The sequence below is a fragment of the Podarcis muralis genome, chromosome 2 (assembly GCF_964188315.1).
Source record: "Podarcis muralis chromosome 2, rPodMur119.hap1.1, whole genome shotgun sequence".
Taxonomy (NCBI): domain Eukaryota; kingdom Metazoa; phylum Chordata; class Lepidosauria; order Squamata; family Lacertidae; genus Podarcis; species Podarcis muralis.
In genome coordinates this window covers 3674720-3696324 of record NC_135656.1, presented here as the reverse complement: position 1 = coordinate 3696324, position 21605 = coordinate 3674720, and the positions used below count along the sequence as shown (strand labels likewise).

At 45.0% G+C, this 21605-nt stretch overlaps 1 protein-coding gene across 1 annotated transcript in view; it reads right to left on the bottom strand.

Annotated features, from left to right (window-relative positions):
* Positions 1-21605, bottom strand: part of LRP1 (LDL receptor related protein 1) — a 298357-nt gene that overhangs the window by 155758 nt on the left and 120994 nt on the right. The window contains exons 7-8 of the mRNA XM_077923771.1: positions 21159-21287; positions 20262-20525 (exon numbers count right to left, since the gene is read on the bottom strand). Of these exons, the coding sequence (XP_077779897.1) occupies positions 20262-20525; positions 21159-21287 (393 nt within the window). The remainder of the gene's footprint in view (positions 1-20261; positions 20526-21158; positions 21288-21605) is intronic.

Here is a 21605-nt window from a genome sequence, read left to right as displayed (position 1 = left end):
TTGGGAGAAACTGTGGGCAAGGGCTGTTGCCTTCACAGCTTGTTGGCTTCCTGGAGGCAGCCCGCTGACTCCTGCAGGAAGCAAGATATTGGATGGATACTGATCCATCATGGACCCTCCTTCACATTTAATGCCCACAGAAGATACATGAGTTAAGTGAAGAAATGTCTGAAAGCAAGAGTGTTTCCAGGAACCAGAAAATGAGTCAACCAAGCCATGGCCACGGTGGCTGCCAAAGCCACATATTACACACAACCCTCCCACCCTTCAACCCTAGCTGTCCCTGTCATACTGGTCTTCCATCCCACACAAGATTAGCACTCCATGTCCCTTTTCCTTAATATTGGTCCTGGAGCCCCTGCTATGAAGGGAAGTGTGGAACAAATACCGTATTTTTCGCCCTATAGGACGCACTTTTTCCCCTCCAAAAATGAAGGGGAAATCAGGGTGCATCCTATGGGGCGAATGCAGGCTTTCGCTGAAGCTTGGAGAGCGAGAGGTGCGCACCGGTGCGCACCGACCCCTCTCGCTTTCCAGGCTTCGGGAACACATCCGCAGCCTAGGCAGCCCCGCGGGAGTTCCTGCAGGGCTGTCTAGGCTGCGAATAGCAGCCTGCTTCCCAGAGCGCCGGGCGCGCTGAAAGCAGAGCGCCCAGCGCTTCGGGAACACATCCGCAGCGTGGGGAGCCCTGCAGGAGTTCCCTGCAGGGCTCCCCACGCTACGGATAGCAGCCTGCCGCCCGGCGCAAGGGGCACCCTGAAGCAGAGCGCCCCGCGCGCCGGACAGACATCCGCAGTGTGGGGAGCCCTGCAGGAGTTCCCCGCAGGGCTCCCCACGCTGCGGATAGCAGCCTGCAGCCCGGCACGCGGGGCACCCTGAAGCAGAGCGCCCCGCGCGCCGGACAGACATCGGCCAGCCCCACAAGCTCGGGGGACAGCAGGGAGGCTCAGCACCGCCATCCCGCTGTTCCTCGACCTGGTTCGGTTTCCCCGACCTGGTTTTGGGGGGGAAATAAAGGGGGGATTTCCTTTATTTCCCCCCCAAAAAAACTAGGTGCGTCCTATGGGACGGAGCGTCCTATGGGACGAAAAATATGGTAATAGACCGAGAGATAGGGCAAAGCTCTATTCCAGCTCCAAACCAAGGAAGGGTAGTTTAAAAAGAAAAGCTTGGAGGGTTGCTGTTTCCAAAGGTAGCTGAAGGGGTCTACCCTGACTGCTTTCTCCCAGCTGCAAACATCTCAGAGGAGAGAAGGCAAAACTAATCCAGCATTACCAAATTAAATTTTCATGCCCTCTCCCTGCCAGCCCCTCAAAGCTTTCCAGGATGAAAAGCTAGATAACCTATGGCAATAACAATACTACCTCATTGCTTGTGAGGATGAGGAACAATGAAAAGGAACTTCTGATTTCTTTTACAACAAGAAATCAGTGACATGAGAGAGACAGAGAGAAACAGAGAAGCCACTATTTCCCCTCAATACCAAATGTTATTGTTGCCAAATTTGTTTCAGAAAACAACTGTTTTTCTTCAAGAAATTCCAAATTTTATTGATTCCTGATGTGTCTAAGAAATGAATCATTCCCGAAAAATTCCAGACACTAATAAAATTTGACACTTCTTGTGAACAGTAATTGTTTTTCTCTCTTGGATGTTATTTTTTAAAAATATCATCACAAATTATTTATTAATTGCCTTCTAAAGAAGTGTCTCAAGGTGATTTACACTAAAGAAAACTAAAAGCAGTTAAAAACTCGAAAACAACAAATGCATTTAAAACAAGACTAAAACAATAACAAAGTAAATAGCAAAGACCCATTTATCACATTCAGCTTGGAAAGCTTGTTGGAACAAAAATGTCTTCAGTTGTTTCCAGAAAGTGCAGACAGTGGGGTGCCTGTCGTATCTGGACAGGAATGCAATTCCACAGAGCAGGGGCAGCCACCCTAAAAGCCCTGCTCTGAGTCACTGTGGAGGGGGCTTCTGATATCGTTGGAACTTGCAGGAGAGGAACTCTCCCGCAGACTACAGAAATCTATTGGGTGTATAAGGCAAGTTGCAGTCTAGATTTTGTAACATTCTTTCTCTTTTGTTAAACTTCTGATCGGTTATGTCTGTTATGCAATTTAAGGAAATAATAATAATTATTTATAAAAATAATAATAATAAATAATAAATAAACTGGGGACTGTGGTCTAAACTACAGAGCATGGGCTTATCGATCGGAAGGTCGGTGGTTCGAATCCCTGCGGCGGAGTGAGCTTCCGTTGCTCAGTCCTTGCTCCTGCCAACCTAGCAGTTCGAAAGCACATCAAAGTGCAAGTAGATAAATAGGTATCGCTCCAGCGGGAAGGTAAACAGCGTTTCCATGCGCTGCTCTGGTTTGCCAGAAGCGGCTTAGTCATTCTGGCCACATGACCCAGAAGTCGTACACTGGCTCCCTCGGCCAATAAAGTGAGATGAGCGCCGCAACCCCAGAGTCGGTCATAACTGGACCTAATGGTCAGGGGTCCCTTTACCTTTACCTTAAAAATAAATAAAGGATAAAGCTGTCTCTCAGGTAACCTGGTCCTGAGAGTATAGGGCCTTATAATGTTCATACCAGCACCTTGAACTTGCCCAGTAGCAGATTGGCAGTCAGGGCAAATCCCACAAGCAGGGTGTTATAGTTTGCCCCCACAAGCAACCTAGCTGCATCCCCTCCCCCCCCCCCCCCCCGCTGATCCATGTGCCTCCTCACTTTGTTCCAAACTGCACAGGAAGCCACGTGTGTGCAGTGATTTCAATTCATGTTTCTCTTTTATTTTAGGATGCGCGAGGGAAAGAAAAGACTTGGAATACACATATAAAAATAATCTCTCATCGCCTCTGTTGGCAGGGGGAGAAGGTAGCTCAGAACTGTGCTGGAAATGAAGATCAGCCATTCTAGGCAATACCTGTGTGGAAAATATAAATGCTGAGGGGCGGGTGGTGGTAGCGGCACAGGGCTGTCAGCCCAATTACTTCCCAGCAAAACTAATTCAGTATTTCAGGATGGGGGGGGGGGGCGGTTATGTAACCATACAAGCTAACCCACTGAGCTTTGCAAGTTACTGTAAAGCTCCTGAAAGGATTGTGTGGGTTGTAGCTTTCAGCTTTCCTGGAATCTGTGTTCCTGACAGCTGTCTAACAAGGCAGTTGTCCCCCTAGTGATGTAACCTAAAGCATTCTCACTTCATTTCCTCCTTCCCCCTCCCTCCTGAAAGATAAAAAGTTAACACAGTCCATTTAACCCGGGACTTGACAGCTGGCTCTTTGCCAAGCTGCTAGGCCTGAACTGCTCCTGCAGAAGCAAAGTCTATACCCAACATCCTTGGAATGCAGAACCGCATCTAACTCTTAAGAGGAGTGAGGCAGGCGGGACTCTCCTCTAGGTGTGCACTACCAATAACTCACAAAAATGAAACTAAATCTAGATAAACCAGAGGAATAGCTTTGCACACAATAGGAAGGAATCCCATGTATGAGGAAAGGATTATCTCAGGCATGGGGTCTGTGCAAGCTCCCCAAACAAAGCCTGTATGCGCTCTATGAATTTTACTGTGGTCTATTGGCCACACTGATCTGTTATTGTACAGTCCTTTGCCATCTCTGGGAGCTTCAATGGGGCCTTCCTAACTGAGGGGAAAACCTTGGGCATCCCCACCTCCTGACTTTCCACTCCTAATAGCACCTTTGTCTTTGGAGTTCCTTTGGATGTGGGACCCAATCAAACTATTACACGGAAGTAAGAGGCAGACAGACATGTGTGACACAGAGTGTCAAAATGGGCATAGCATTTAAGCAGTCTTGCAGTTAAGGAAACTCCTTCCTGAGGAGCCAGGCCCATCACTCAGGCCACTGTAAACTGATTAACATCTCAAAGTTGTGCAGAGCATAGGCAATATTATCAAAACAAAAATACAACACAAAACTAGCAGAACAGTAGTATAGAAGCATAGAAAAATAAATATTACTACTACAACAACAACAATTGAGACAGGCTCTGCCACCCACTCCTCGGGGCCCTGCCAGTCCCTGACAAAAAAGGGCCAGGGGGAGCCTAAGCAAAAAAGATAGGCCTTTACTAGACGTCTCAAGCAACGTAGGCAAGAGGTGTCAAATGGGCAAGCAGACACATGTGCTAAGATTTGTGCCATACTGGAAAGGGTTTATCTGCATTTTGTGTGCAACACAGGACTGCACACATGTGACTTAGCCTAAATTGTTTTTCATATGTTTAGCGCAATCTTAATGTTTTTGTCAGCTTGCCAGTGTGGCTTTTAAATACTACATGAATTGTGTTGATGGCTTACATATCTGTGATATTGCTCTTGTGAGCCACTTTGAGCATAATATGGAAAAGTGGCATATAAATAAACTTGATGATGACAGCGTCAGTGTTATTTGATGTGATCTACCTGCTAGATGACCAGAATGTGACAAAAACAGTGCTTTTTTCTAGAAAAAGAGGTGCCGGTACTCACCATTAAGTTGTTACAGTAAGTGCCACACTTTTTAACAACAAAAGAGAGATGCTGTTACTGCGTACCATTGAGTTCGGGGGGGGAGCACTGGACAAAACCACCTCCAATCATGCTCCCTAGTACAGTGGTACCTCGGGTTAAGTACTTAATTTGTTCCCGAGGTCTGTACTTAACCTGAAACTGTTCTTAACCTGAAGCACCACTTTAGCTAATGGGGCCTCCTGCTGCTGCTGTGCCGCCGGAGCCCAATTTCTGTTCTCATCCTGAAGCAAAGTTCTTAACCTGAAGACCATTTCTGGGTTAGCAGAGTCTGTAACCTGAAGCGTATGTAACCTGAAGCACCATTTCCGGGTTAGCAGAGTCTGTAACCTGAAGCGTATGTAACCTGAGGTACCACTGTAACTTTATTCAAGAAAGATGGGCCTCTATTAGGAAGATGCAGAGGAGAGTGCAACCTTGTTGCTCAAATTACCCCTAATCATTTGGCTGCTGGGAGCAATCAATCTAGGCATTTCTCTTTGGCTGCTATGTTTTACCCTGAAGTACACAGTGTGGGCTGTAGGCAGAAAGAGGAATACAGGGAAGAACAAGTCGTTCAGATATGACCCAGACAGCTATTAATTTTGCCGCCAGCAGGTTCTAGGAATAGGCAGACATCTTTGTAATAGTAATAACAAGTGGGGCCTGCAGCAAAAAGTTGCAGTGTGAAATGTTCCTGCTCAGGGTTTCTCTTCACCCTTTCATGCCCTTTTCTCAAGATTCCCACCCCATCCCATGCCACAATACTCCGCATTCTATGGCCATCTGAGATTCCTCACCTCACATTCTTTTAGAATCCTGTAAGTCTCTAAATTCCCTGGGAAAAGGGAATAACAGGTAAACCAATATGGATCTATAGAATAGATATAGCCAGAGCAGCAGAGGTTGAACCTACGCATATAACATTCTCTCTCCCAATCCCCATTCCATACTCCCAGGTCTCTCTTAAAAACAGCCCTGAGAGGGGTGAAATCATTCAGACTTCTCTTGTCCCAAGGAATAAAATGGGTTAAAAAGAATACACGGCAGATGAAATTACCAAGTGCTCCATTTTCTCGCCAAGTTAGTTCAAATCATTGCCTCTTTCTTGGCTGAAAGAGTTAGGCAGCCTGGGGACAGAGGGGGAGAGGGAACAGTTTTCAATGCAAAGGGGGAAATTTTGCTTGATATTCTCTCTCTCTCTCTCTCTCTCTCTCTTTCTCTCTCTCTCTCTCTCTCTCTCTCTTTCTCTTTCTCTCTCCACACAGTGTGTCCTAAATCCAAGAGAGCTTTCTGCTCATTGACATTAGAAAGATTTTGAGGGTGAATTTGAGCCTTTGGGACATATTTGTTTGGAAAGTTGTTGCCTGCCTCACAGATTAGGAAGACATTTTAGTGTGGTCAGATTGCTCACTTTTTAGATTTGGAAACACAATCTAGACGTTTATTCCCCAACTTGGTGCCCTCCAGATGCTTCCGAAACACAATTCTCACCATCGCTGACTACTGGTCAGAGGCTGGGGCTGATGGGATCTGGAGTCCAACATCTGGAGGGGCACCAGGTTGAGAAAGTCTCACCTGGCCAAGTCCCACTATTTTGCTCCTCCATGCTACTTTGGATGACCCCCCTTCCCCCCCAAAATGTCACAAAAGAAAAGCAAGGAAGCAAGAGAAAGGCAGAGAGGGAGCAGCCTCACTTGACATTTCCCAGAAACCTGGGGAAATGCTCCTAGATGCAATAGCAGACAACATTCCAATGCACACTGCTGGGAACATAGTCTGTAACAAGCACCACATCACAGAGCAACAGCACAGAACCAGTTCAAATGTGAGCAGGGGGAAGGGGGGATATAGTGTGGTCTTCTTACATGTTGGAGTACCATCTGAGTATGCACAGAAGTCACTCATTTTAAAAAGTCGTGTCTCCCCACCACCCATCAAAGCTTTTTTCCTGTGCATGGAAAACTGATGTGCCAAGAAAGCCAGCACAATAGCCTTCTCTCTGACATGTGAACTTTCCCATGTGCGATGTTCACTATGAAACAGCTTAGTAAAACAATCCAGATTGCTCAAGCAAAACATCCAAACCATATGTTTCATATAAAGCCATTTCTTCTTAACCACGATGATGGTGATCAAGTTAAACTCAGAACATGGAGTGAAACCCATCAAGAGAGTCTCTTCAAGGTAAATATTTGGACAGTCTAGAACAACTCCACCCCAACCAACACCCACATCCAGCCAATAAAAGTGAAGAAGGGACAGCAGATTTTTGGAAGAGGGCATATATTTTATTCCAGCAGATCACATCTCTAAATTACTTTTAAAATCCATCTGCTATTAAAGGTTGGTTGGTAGGCAGCAGTCAGATGAGCCAAGGCAGTTGCTGGGTGACAATCACATTGTGCCTTGTGCTTACCAGTGTTTAGTAAGTTTGCTTTACATGTTTCCTGCTCTTGGCTTTCAGGATAGGGCAGATTTGAGCTTTAAATAAATGAAGAAATAAATTCCATTCCTTTTCAGGGGCCATGTAAAGGCAGCATCTGCATCAGTCCCAAACCGTGGAAGAGATTCATCATGCTGCTTCAAGGGCTTCACAACATGTGCCTTGATGAATTGGTATGGTTTAAAACTAGCTTTGTGTCATTATTTTCAGTATGTTGTATTTTTTAGTAGCACCTGGGTGATTTATTTGGGCTTCCTGCTCACTGTAGGAGCAATAGTCTTGAAATATTTTCTCTGAAAGATACCATTTGAACCCTGCTAAATATTCTAGATATAAAGAAAAAACAAACTAAACGAAATTCTCACGTCTTTTTTAAAGACATGCCCAACAACATCTGGCGGGCCCCTGGTTCTTCATTTCTGTGTTGTCAGAAGGATGACACACAGTCTTCTTTCACTGCAAGATACCCAGTGAAGGAAGTTCTATTTTGGCCAGGAAGGAAGTGAAGGGTAGATTAGCCTTCTCAACTGTTTTCCTCTGATGTACCCCAGGGGGTATCCCGTACATATGGAAGATCCTGGGCTGAGTGGCCTATGTATCTAAAGCCAGCATAGCAACATTTCCATTTTTACATACTGTGCCACTGGGAGCTGTTTTAATACTAACCTATTGGCACTCAGTTGCCACCCCTTGCTGAGATTGTTGAAAACACACTGTTCATATAAAGCACAGCATTAAGAGGCAGGCACATGATGTGGGTAAGGAACGCAAGCTGCACAGAGAAAGGCATTAAATTATTAAAAGTCTGAGAAGCCTGCCTCCTGCTAAGCTATGAGTATTTAGAGGTCTAAGAACCTGAAAGCCGATTTCCTTCTGAAATTGTTTGGAGGATCAGAGTCAGAAGGGAACCCAGTTGCAAATGAACACAGGCATTGTCAATGGGCCACAAGGCTGCAGAAAATGCATTCATAAAGAAGGGGTTTAGATCAAGATTACAAAGGCTAGCAGTCCTTCCAAAATGCTCAATGGAGGAACAAATCCAGTGATTGTCTCCTGCCACGGATACCCAGCCTTGCGAACTAGACACCTTTAGGTCAATAATTTCCGAAATTGATGATGAGCTGAGACAAATGGGGGGGGGGGGGTCACACAAAAGTCTGAAAGTAGGTCACAAGTTTCTGGGCACACTGAGTGCAGCATGCTAGTTTCACAGGCCTTCATGATCAGATCAAAAACAAAGAAAGAAGTGGGTCACAAATATTCTCGTGAGGAAGCTGGTAAAATGTGGGTTGAACAAGGTAACTGTTAGGTGGATTTGTAACTGCTTTACTGACTGAACCCAAAGAGTACTCATTAATGGTTCCTCGTCATCCTGGAAAAAAGTGACAAGTGGGGTGCCACAGGGTTCTGTCCTGGGCCCATTGTTGTTCAACATCTTTATAAATGAATTGGATGAAAGAATTGAGGGGATGCTCATCAAATCTGCTCATGACACCAAACTGGGAGAAGTAGCTAATGCCATAGAAGACAGATTCAGAATTCAAAATGACCTTAACAGATTGGATAATTGTGTCCAAGCTAACAAAATTAATTTCAATAGGGACAAATGCAAGGCTCTGCACTTAAGGAGGAAGAACCAGGTGCACAAATATAAGATGGGGGACACCTGGCTTACTAGCAGTACATGTTTAAAGGATCTAGGGGTCAAGCTTCACATGAGTCAACAGTGTTATGCAGCAGCAAAAAAAAAGCTAATGCTGTTGTAGTCTGCATCAACAAAAGTATAGTGTCTAGATCAAGGGAAGTAATAGTACCACTCCATGCAGAGGAGGACGACTAAGATGATCAAGGGTCTAGAAGCCAAGCCTTACGAAGAATGATTGAGGGAGTTGGAAAAGAGGAGACTGAGAGAAGATATGAAAACCGTCTTCAAATATCTGAAGGGCTGTCACACGGTAGATGGAGCAAACATGTTTTCTCTCACTCTGGAAGGTAGGACTCAAACCAATGGATTCAAGTTACAAGAAAGGAGATTCTGACAAAACATCAGGAAGTGAAACGGTCTCCCCCAGGAGGTGGTGGGCTCTCCTTCCTTGCAGGTCTTTAAACAGAGCCTGGATGGCCATCTGTCATGGATGCTTTAGCTGAGATTCCTGAATTTCGGGGGGTTGGACTAGATGGCCCTTGGGGTCCCTTCCAACTCTAAGATTCTATTATTCTATGAAACAAGGCAAAAGCTCTATTGATGTGTGCCTTTCAAAAATTGCTCTGAGGGCATATTTACACTACACGTTTTGAATTAGATTTATATCAGTTCAACTGCCCTGGCTTTTCTCAAAGAATCCCAGGGAATGTAGATTTGGGTGGGATGCCGACAACTCTCCCCCTGATTCATGAGCTACAGCTCCCAGGATTTCCTAAGGAGAGGGAAATGGCTGTTAAGCCAGGTTCTATTTTGGATGTGTGGATCTGCCCTTTGGAGGATCTTTGGGCAGCCATCAGCTCAGACTTACTTTGTTCCTTCTCACCTTCAAATATAAATGCCACTGCTTGTTTGTCAGTGAATTGTGTTTAGTGAGTCTCAATGCTTGTCATTTCAAGTCCCCGGTAAAGAACAAGGAGCAAGGAAGGGGCATGAGGAAAAAGAGAAAGGGTGACTTACAACAAAGCCAGAGGTTCAAGGAAAGGCTGGCACCGAGCTTCTGCCACAGACTTGTACGATGATACCGGGCAAGCCACCTTGTGTGTCTCTTGTCCTTACAAAATGTGAATAAGTGTCCTGCTTTTGATAGAGGCTATGTATGAGCTTGTGCCATGCTCTAAAGCTCCTATGATTCAGAGGCATTTCTTGGATTCAATCAACATAAGAGTGCTGCATTGTAGAAACTTGAGGAACTAGAAGGTTGCAAACTATTTTCTTGCTCACACACATAGCTTGTCACTGCAGAAAAGTCCTTCAAGAGCTTACAAGAACAAAGATTCTGACACCATATACTGGTAGTTTTCGTTCCCCTTTTATATATAACCTGGCATGAAATGGCTATAACTCAGACTCAAACTCCTTCACAGCCTCTCTACATCCCACTTTAATTTACCGCTGTGTCTCATATGCTACATGTTATTGTACAATTGATTCTGACCTGTTCTTTTGTGGGGGTTTTGCAAGCTATTTACCTGTTAAAGTGAGAAAACTGGACTTTGCTGATGGAAAAAAAGGTTTTGTAAAATCAAACAGTATTTTTAAAATGTCTAGTAGTCAATGATTTTTTGGCCTCTTGGGAAATTGAAGCCTCCAAGATGAACATTTAGCTGAACATCTAGGCTGCACCCACTGAAGCTAACAAGAGCCTGCTGATTTTGTAACAAGAAGGGAATCATAGCCACGAAACTGGTTGCTTCCGAAATTGCACTCCACAGGGTTTTGAGTCCCAACCCTGTAATGATGGGCCCATAATTACAACTAGGAGCCCATTATGGGTGATTTGAAACATCCGCTCAGCTCTGAACCTACTTGGGTGTTGTTGCTTTGCCTGCATGGGAATTGGTTCAAAAGACCTGCTCCATTATCAGCAATCTGGTCCAGACCAATTTCAGCCAAAGATAAGCAAACCATCTGCATAGATCATGGGAAAGAAGAAATTTTTCAGGTAAAGAAAGAACTACTCTCTTTCTGTCCCTAAATGTGAAGAGGCCTTCTTCTTCTTCTACCCAAGATTTCTTCCCTACTTTCATTTTTAAGTGGAAAGGGACTAGGGAGAGAAATGGATGTTGTTTTGACGGTAAGTGTATCAGCTTGGATTCAGCAAAATGCTGTTTTATGTGGGATGACAATTAAACCAGGAGAAAAAACAAGAGACCACTTCCAAATCTTGAAGGAAAACAAGCAGAAATAAAGCAGGACTGGAAACAAAGTACATATGGACTGCAGTTGGCTCTTTCTTCCATTTTTTTTAAAAAAGAAAACCTAAAACTCAGTAACCAAGCATCAGGTTGGTACACAAACAGTTCAACAGAGATACGGTTTCTTTGCAAACTCTGCAGTAACTTTTTCTCACTCTCACTTTCTTTCTGTTTAAGGGGGTGGGGAGACATGTCAAGCTACTGGCAGCAATCATTGAAAACTGTCACTGTGGAAGCCTATGTTTCTTTTCCACATAGTGGATGCAGCATCAAAAGACCTCACAGAGCCAAGAGAAGTCACCATTCAGACACTACAAGCTCATCCACACTTTCACTTGACCCATATTTTGCTTGTATTGTGTACTTGCCCCAGGTCCAATAGCTTTTATCGCTGTTCTGCGGCTGTGCCTTGAGAAAATCCGATCATACTCACTGAATTAAAGCTCAGATAAGCAAAATCTATCTACAGATTTTCTGCACATCTGATAAGATCCGATTCAGCAAGTAAGATCGGATTTTTGCAAGGCACAGCAACAGAACAACAAGAAAAGCTTTCAGACCCAGAGAAATTAATCAGTACACAATACGATCAAAATATGGGTCAAGCAAACGTGTGGATGAGTCCTCCTGGAAATAATCAGGATTATTTCCATCCAATGGGAATGTTACAGATGTGCTTTTAGGTCCCTGCTGTTCCTGGAAAGGCACAGCACATTCCAAGCCGCACAGGGCCTTTTAGTCAGCTTCGCAGTTTCTGATTAGTAGGCCACTTGATGCTGAGCACATCTCTTGTTATGACTTGAATGGGGGAAGGAAGTCGGAGGTGGCGATGGTGTTATTTACAAAATTCCAATTCCCTTCAACCATAATTAAAAGGCTGCAATTCCCCAGGTACTATTAAAAAAGAGCTTGGCGTCTCAAAGCAACTTTGGAATTAACTTCCCGAATGCATAAATTCCTCAACATCCATACACAGTGTTGCTCCCCAACTGCATGACTAGGAAGACAAAAGACCTGGGTACGATTCTTGACTCCATCACTGACTTACATGATGACCTTTGAAAAATCCCTACTCTTCTCACCTATGCTCTATGAATCAGAGTTCTGGATGTGAAGCCAGTCTGGGTGGTGCAGTTGCTAAGGCGGGCCCAGGTTCCAGTCCCCATTCAGCCACTAAGTTCACTGGGCAATCTTGGGCCAGCCATACACTCTAAGCCTAACCTACGCTGACTTGGTTGCTGTGAGAATAAAGTAGGAAGGTATCCCTGGATGCCACCCTGAGCTCCTTGGAGGAAAGGTGGAAAATGGATGTAATAAATAAATGAAATGTTTGCTGCAGTTCCATAATAGCATTCTGAATGCCCATCACTGCCTATAGCTTAGTTCATCGTCACAGAGCTTCTGCTTTGGAACAACCCAAGGAATGTGAAAACTAAAGGCACAGGTGCTTGACTGGTCTGAGGCCTGTGGGAAAATGTGCAATGTTAAGAAACTCTAGTAAAATGGGGTGAATCTGGTAGTCAGTTGAGAATGTGAGTGAAGTTGTCCACATGCCAGTTCCTTGGGGGGGGGGGGTGTAATTTCCTTAAGGGAAATGGGATTCGAAAATATGCAGCAGACTGAGTCACTGCAATCTTACAGTATGGAGAGCTATTTCTGGCTAGCTGCTTTGATGGCAACAAGAGGAGCAGGCATCCAGCTATATACAGGTGTTGTCATAAATGGGCCAACTCATCACCTTGGAAGCAAACAGACTGTCCATGGGATTTTTTAAAAAGTAGATAATACAAACTGAAACTGAAGAGCTGATGTAACTGTGATTGCTACTGCAGCACCTGAATTCTTTTGCACTGTAATCCTCACTGCCTCCAAAGGAGCTTGGCAGAGATACCACCCCTGCAGGCTAATTGGTTTCCCAAGGCATAAAGTAAATGGCACTGAGATCCTTAACATGCACACAACTGCATTGGCTGAAAACACATGACTACAGCATCCGCAAAGCCAGTATAAAAGCATCATGGCTTGCCAAGCTGATCTGGCACAGCCAAGAAAAAATGGTTGTCATCCACATGGTCTGTGTCCATAATAGAGGCACTGGTATCATGCTGGGGCCTCCAATGATTTATTTCGGAAGTGGGATCACTCTTGGAGACTGCAACCTCCTGGTCAGGGAGCAGGGTTTCCAAATTTTTCTGCCTTGAAAAAGAGTAGTGGGAGGATCACTGTCCCAGAAAACCGGGCACTATAGTCTGGCTCTTCCAAGTCCTGCTGGTGCTCAGACCAGAGGAACTAGGAGAGCTAAGCACCAGAATGATGCACACCCTTTCTAGGCTCACCATGAGTGAGATGGGGGAACGTTCTGGCACTCTCAACTATTCCCCCTAGGCCTGACAGTCAGAAAGCATGCCTAGGGATTGCCTCTGCATCCAGTCAGGACAAAAGTGGCTCATGGCAGTCAAAAGAGGAAGGTGTAGTGTTTCAGTGTGGCTGAGTCACTGTGTACTAGTAAAGCATCTCACATTAAGGCCACACCTGCCTGCACAGTCAATTTCTCACATGTCTGAGGCACATCCATGTTCCTCTGAAGTGCAGGTCTGCATTTCACATCACAACAAAAACATCTTGCAGTCATGGTCAAAAGCAATGCCAGAACATAAGGAGAACCCTGCCATACCAAACCAGGGGGTTATATGTTCCATCATCCTGTTTCCCACAGCAGCCAACCAGAAACCTTCAAAGAAGATGTCTCACCCTTCTTCCCTAGCAACTGGTGCACAGAGCCATATGAGCTCTAATCGTGGAAGTACTAGAGAGCCATAAAGACTAATAGCGATTGATAGCCTTGCCCACTGTGAAGATGTCCAATCTCCTTTTAAAGTCATCCAAGCTGACAGTCATCACCAAATACCATGGAAGCAAGTTAGATATTTCAACTGCTACATCCTCTTTAGGAGTTCAGACAACTCTACTTGGAGATGCCCAGGAATGAAATTGGGACAATCTTCATGCAAAACTTGTGCTCTAGCACTGAGCAACATCCCTTCCCCAATGTTGCTTAACTGTTCAGCCAGAACAGGAAGTTAAACATTCCAGCAGCTCTTGATCTCACACACTCATGCACAGGAAACTTTCTATGTTTCTGCTTTGGTGCTCTCAAGCGTAAATGGTGACCTGGCCAGGTACCTTTTCCCTAGGGTAGACTTGCACTCAACTGGCAAGACAGTGACAGCAACTCCACCACCCAAACTGATCCTACAATATTCCCTGCCCATAATGCAGAATAGTGAGAAACCAGGCAGCATTGTTGCTGCCCTGTGCTCATGTCCTGTTCGCAGGCTTCCTACAGAGGCAACTGGTTGGCCACTGTGAGAACAGGATGCTGCACTAGATGGGCCATTGGTCTCATCCAACAGGGCTCTTATTACATTCTTATAGACAGTGAAAAGGGCACATTCAATCCCTAATGCAAATCAACGTGCTCCAACCATTTCTTCACTAGGAATTCATGCTTGTAGATCTTCCTTTAAATGCCTACCCCACCCTTTCAACATTTTCAAGGCAGCAGAATTAGACTGAATAATGCAGCAGATGTCCCACCAATGCCATGCACAGAAGGTTATTAATCACCTCAAGGACACATTTATATTTGTCCAAGGTCATCTGCAACTTATACAGCATCACCAAGTGATAGTCTTTCCCATTACTGCAGTGGACTGACTGCCTCAGATCAAAGGGAAAGCATTGGAAGGAAGCTGTTTCCATGCCCATTTCCAGGTTCAAAGGATTCAGACTATTTTTGCCTGGCATAAGAATGAAAGGAGGGAGGGAGGCAGCCTCTTGGAGAGAGAGTGGTGGAAACAAAAGCTTGAATTGAAAAGCAAGACAAGCAGGCCTCAAATATTGCTACCTATTCCTAAAACGATACATGGGGTATTGAGAGCCACTGGGAATGTTCAAGGCTGTGATGGCAGCAGAGCAGAGCCACTTTTTATGATGAGAGGCTGCCTCCAATTATGCCTAAAGTGAGTGTTAAAAAGCAAAAACGGTACATGTGTGAAGGGTGCAGAATTCTCTACTTGTCTGTATCTTACCCCACTGCAGTCACTCCCTCTCCAGATACTCACAGGAATGCACCCCACAGCCAGCTACTTCCATTATCAGCACCCAGCTAGAGATAAAATTTACCTGAGGGCACATTGTCTGCTGAAAGTTAAGCCAGGGATCATAGATCATAGAGTTAGAAGGGAGCACGGGGATCATACAGTCCAACCCCCTGCAATGTAAGAATCTTTTGCCCAACACAGGGCTCAAACCCACAATCCTGAGATTAAGAGTCTCATGTGCTACTGACTTGAGCTAGCCTTTGTAATAGGGGGTGGTTCAGCAATACCTTGCAGCGGCAGTGGTTTCCAGGGAGATCTCACCCAAATCTCACAAGAACTCACAAAGCGCGTAAGATCTTCTGAGACTTCGGTGAGATGTTGAAAGATCTTGACGGAGGTTGGTGCCACTGCTGCTCGTGCTTCATGGACACCATCACACAACACAGGTAAGAGAGGCAGAACAGTGGGGGTGGCCCGTTCCCATTTTGCCTCAAGTGGGGAATCAGGATGTGCTGCCCCTGAATCTAGTATATCTGATCAAACAGGGTCATGTCCAGAGAGCAGCACTGGAAGACTCTGCTTCAACTACATGATCTTTCAACTGTGGTGTGCCACAAGCTATATTGCCCCAATGCTGTTTAACATCTGTATGAAGCCATTAGCAGATTGTGGGCAAAGTCTCATCAATATGCCGAGGACACACAGCTCTACTGGATGATGGCCATTAAATTGAATGTAAGCCCTGGGAAGACAAAGGAACTGGGGGGGGGGGGTCCCGTGTCTGGCACATTCCCCAGTTCCCTGTTCTGGATATGGTTGCACTCCCTCGATCCACCTTTGTCACTTGAAGCTGAATGGCCTCAGTGGCTTGGAGTGCCTTTTACCAGCTGCAGTTGTTACACTAACTACAGCCGATAGTCTGGCCATGGTGATTCATGGATTGGGAATCTCAAAATTCAATTATCACAATGTGCTTTATATGTGGGGCTACCCTTGGGCCTCATCAGAAGACTCCAGCTGGTGCCAAATGCTTCGGCTAGACTGCTGATAGAAACAGACTATTGCCAGCTCATAACTCCAGTGTTCAAAAGTTTGCACTGACTGCCCATATGCTACCAAGCCAGGATCAAGGTTCTTGTATTAATTCACAAGGCTTTTAACAATTTGGGTCCAGGAAACTTCAAGGACCACCTAATCCCTTATACCCCTGCCAGATCACTGAGATCTTCAGCGGAGTCGCTGTTAGTGATCCCCCATAGCTCAAATGCAGGGCTCATGACCACCAGGAGTTGTGTGTTCAGTATTTTGAGTCCAATTTTATGGAACATCTTTCTAGTTGAGGTCGGATAGGCCTACTGAACTTTAGGTGCCTACTGAAGAATTTGTTTTATCATTGCAGCAGGAATTTTAACTGAAGTTTGATTTTATAGTTTGAACTGATGTTTTACTTCTTACATTGTAAACTGCTTAAGAGGCCACTGTAGTTAAGCGGCTAAATAAATAAATGCCACTGCCTATGTCTCAAGGTCTCCCTTTATGACATCACTATCCTTGCCTGCCATGGAAAAAACCAAGCCTCCGACAACCAGCAGCACGTCCTTAAAGAAGAAGAACTCTACAGAGAATCCAGCCATGCCTGTGCTGCTTGCTCTGTTATGACTCATCCTTCCTCCCAGATGGCTTAGATATATATAAAAAAAGTATTTTCTAAATCACTACCTTCAGACTGAGAAATAGAGACTATTTGGCCAACAATTGTGCAGTACTAAAATAAATAAGAAGAAGAAGCAAAAAACAACAATAATGCACACAAGTTACTTGAGGAATCTTAGATTTCAACATGTGGCTTATACTTGTCCTGACATTATGCAGCTTTCTGGAGAAAAAGCAAAAGGGGGAGGGCAGAGATAGAGAGACAGACAGACAGACAGACAGACAGACAGACAGACAGAGACAGAGAGACACAGAGAGCATGCAGCACACAATGGAGCCTGGGTTCCTAAGAGCTACCTACAGGAACAGTGTTAAACACGGCCTGCACTGAGCTTTAAACAAAGGATTGCACAAAGTAGCTCAGGCTTCCACCCAAAAGCATGCACAAAGAGCATAAAAAGCAGCTCTTTCGGAGCCACCTGCTCCACAAATCACTTTCAAGTGACTGAGCCACAAAGTTACAGTCACTCCTACAAATCCGGTGTGGATCACTGAGGTTCCTCTGCCTATGGGGCAGCCAAACCACCAAGATCTGGACTGGATCCTATCTCTCCATGGACCATTGCAACCCCACCCTATTCAGGCCTCTCAAGAGCAGTCCACCCCACAATGTAAGAACCACTGAGAACGACTTGCCTCTTTCATAGGCAAGTGCAGAATTTCACACGCCAGCCTCCCAGTTAGCAACCAAGAAAATTAGAAAACAAGGGCTTCTGGAATTGTTTTTGAATATCTATTTTTTAAATTTGCTGCCTCCTGCTATCCTATCCATTCAACAACTCTGACCTTCTGCACAAGGATGCTGAGACACATTATGAAAGTATGGCTGAGAGGGTGTTAATTGCTTTGTTAGATACAGGGAGAACCATAATGGGAGGATTCAGAAGATACCCTTCCTCTTCTGGCGAGGAACATTTGCAAAAGCTGTGAAAATTCCAGTTCCAATGGGAAGCTATACCAGTTAAATAGCTATCCTTTTCTTTTGTTCTCATTTGGGGCTTGTGTGCCAAACGACCATGTTCCTACCTAGTAGATATTGACTATTAAGAATTAGCATTTTCCTGTCCCACATATGCCAGAGATGTGGGTCATCTCCAGTTTGTAGCTGCTCAGCTGAGGAAGTGCGGGCACCATCACAGCTCTCCATTGAGGGGTGTGCGGCTGTGCACCCCTTAATGGAGATGTTTAGAGGACCACCCCCTCGCCTCCAGCTTGCACAAGCCAGAGATGGGGCTGGGACTCCCTCAGACTCCTCTGTCGAGGGCCATGGGTGTGTGCCCCCACACCCATGGGGGGGCCAAGCATGTGAACCCCCTGTGCCAGCAAAGGCGGAGGGAGCCTTGCAAAGGAGCCCCGTGGTCCCTGCTGCTTGCACACCAGCGGCAGGGACCTCGGGACTTGCTCCGTTGGGGGAAGGAGCCTTTCTGCCCTGTAGATGGGTGGCAGGCTAAGGCCAGCTGCATTGGCCCCAGCCCACAAGGCACTGGGGTGAAAGCACCTCAACTCCTGTGATGAGAACTGAGGCAGTTTCACCCCATGCCTCACCGGCTGGGTACAATACAGCTTGTTTCAACATCATGGTTTATCACCAAACCATGATGTTTGGCTGGTGATACATCATGATGCTGAAAACCTTTTAATGACTGAGACTTTTAACACTATTTGTATTAATTTGTGGTTTAAAAATTGTGTGTTGGATTTCTTCTTCTTTTGCAAACAACCCTGAGCCTTTGTCTGAATAAGAGAGCAGGGTGAATGTATTAAAATCAGAAACAAGAAAAACTGAAGAGGGCCCAAACACTTCTTCAGACCTCCCATAAAGTGAAGGTGCACCAAGCCCTTCTCTGTACATGGAACCTACTGCTTAGGAGGAGGAGCCTGCTTGGCTCTTTTCTACCAGGGATGGGGAAATCTGTGGCCCTCCAGATGCTGCTGGACCTCTCCTCTCTCATCCGCTTCATCCAGCATGGCCAATGGTCAGGGATGGCAGGAGTTAGATTCCAGAGCTGTCTGGGGGCCCAGAGGTACACCAGTCCAGATTCAGATCAGCCTGTCTTTACTGGAGCATGTTGACATTGGTCTAGAAACCTCAGGAGTGTGTATGAAAGGTCTTTTCCCAGACCCCTTTCTCCATTGCTACTTACTCTGATGTAAGCTGCGTTGTAAGGACTACGAACTAAAAGGTGGCCTATAAACAAGAATACAAAGAAATAAACTAGAAGTGGCATTAAACTTGTTTTCATTCACTAAATAGAAGCTGCAAGGGAATAGCATATAACGAAGAGGAAGGAATTCGATTCTCTGCTCCACTATGATCCCAATTAGTCCTGTTCTTTCCCTGCATTTACAATTTAAGGCAGGAGGAAAACAGCCTTTAGCCTTCTTTGCAGGGCATATAGCCACAGCAGGAGATCCAGATCAGGACTGCAGAAGGGGAACCCACTGTGGTCCTGATCCGGAACAGCAGATCCACCTACACAATGAGTAAATTTGCTGAGCATGTTTTTGCTTTCTTCCATTTAATGATAAAGTCTCTCTTTTCACTAAACTGCAATTTGTGAAACATAATGGATCTGGCACAAATTATTCTGGGATAAGCTGGTTCTAACTGCATTGTCTCACTGCTTAGCCCTACGACATCGGGAGAGCCTCAGGTGTGCATTCTGCCTAAGAAATATAAAAGGGAGAAGTGGCAACAGCTGAAGCCTCGCTTTAGAGACTGACTTAAACTCAGTATCCCCTAACTAGGTCCGAGTCTAAAGCAAAGGAGAGAGAAAACGTAAGCAGATAAGGCTGTACTTGTGCAGATGCTTTGTTTGACAGATAAATGCAACAGAAAGATGCTGCCAAGAAGGAACATCACATCACTTAATCCATAAATTGCCTGGAAGGTGACTACCAAAGGAGGCAGTGTTAACTTGGCACGAACCTAACTTTTACCATAAAGTTTGCTCTAAAATAAATTCCAAATTGTATGGAGTCTTTGAAATTCCACTTCTCCATTTCAATGTTTCGATTATTTCAACTGTGCAACTTGCCATGAAGGAAGAGGCAGAAGACAGTCATGAGCAAGTGGCAGACAAGAGGCAAGATGGTCTAGCTAGCAGTGCTGGTCTCAAGAGACTGGGGGGGGGGGGAATCCTTATTCAGTCATTGTCTCCCTTTGTGACTAAGCCAATTGTTCAGCTTCCCCATTCAGTGGTTTTCCATCTGTATATTAAAGCGTAATAGCTTCACCTCAAGGGACAACATCTACCAAAGACAACATTCTGCCCCACCCTCCAATGCATCCCAAATTCTTCCTTTTCACTTGTTTCACTCAAGATTAATGATGATAAAATAAATGGTTGTCTTCTCAGTTAAAAGCTCCATTTTCTACAAAATTTTGCCAACTGAATAGTTACATTTTTACCATCTTAAAAACAGCAACAAGCCAGAAGGGTGTGAGGGTGGGAATCAACCACACAACATTTTTGTATGCAAAAGTAAATTGGTATATTAATCTAAAGGAATGTGTGTTTCCATGAGAGGAGGAGCCTGTTCATGAGAACTTCTATACAGCAAGCAGCAACTTACGGTGCAAGCTGAGAGAGATGTTGATGGTCCACTCCTCAACAAATCCCTTGAGATTGGGGATCTTGGCACATTTCAGGATAGTTTGGGAAGAGCTGTCACCAACATGGACCCAGCAGACTGTGTCTTCTCTGTAGTTGAAATCCATGGCTGTGGTCTGCTTGGTGCTGGTGGGAGTGATGTTAGGGACAGACCCACCATTCAGGAAAGTAGCCATAATGTTCTGAGAGTTGGCAATGAGTAGGATTGGAGGTCGATCTACTGGTTCTGTTGAAGAAACAAAGTTGCCAAAGATGAAACAAGGATTAGGCACCCAGATGCACATCTTTCTTAAAGGACCTACTCATTTTAGGATGAGGTCCAGCAAATGCACTAGCCAAGGGGCACTCCCAAGTAACAAAGTATGAGAATGCACAAAATGTGTCAATTCCTCGTCTGTAATATGTCAAAGAAACATGTAAAAAGGGGAGGAGAGACAGGCTGTGTGATGGGGCGCTTTGTCCCTCTATCATACTGCCCAGCACCAAGTGAAAAAGCATTCACACTCAAGTGAGTTGTTTGCATTGCCCTGCACAAAAAGCAAATAACTGTAAACGTGCACTTGCACTGTGACTTTGTATGTAGATTGTGTGTAAAATGTGGGGGTAAAGAGCATTTCTGGCCCTAAATTACACTCTGGGGGTCCCCAAGGAATCAAGCTGGCAACATCCTTTATGAGAGCCAACATGAGATGACTGGCATCCCAAAACATTTGTGAGAAGGTCTTCCAAACTGTGCTCCACTAATCAGAAAATATGGTGAGCACAGTAAAAGTGCTTTGTAGAGTGCAAACCAGGCCACCACTGCTTGCCCACAAGACAGAAAACCACAAGGCTGGGGGGAAATGACTGATTTGCTTACCATTCTTAGCTTTGCAGGACTTGTGATCAGGCTGGAGCAGATATCCTTCAACACAGCTGCAAACATAGGAACCATGGTGGTTGGTGCAGGTTTGGCTACAAGTGCCATAATTAGTGCACTCATCAATATCTGTGAAGAAGAATGAGAAACTAATTACTAACCTGTTAGATATCTAATATATCTCAGTAAAATGCTGCTGTGGAAGTGCATGAATGGAGCGGAAAGACAAGGATTAAAAAAACCGAAACATTGGGATAAAAAAGTACACGCTTACTTCCTCCAAGGGCACAATATTCTGGGGACACTGTCCTGCACAGGCCACTCTGAAATGAATGAAAGCTCCCCATGGGAAAAGGAGTTTGCATTTCCATGTGAAAAGATATACCGAATAACTGATTTTGCCATAACTTACAAGCCCCCAAAATGAAACATTTCTTAACACCCCAC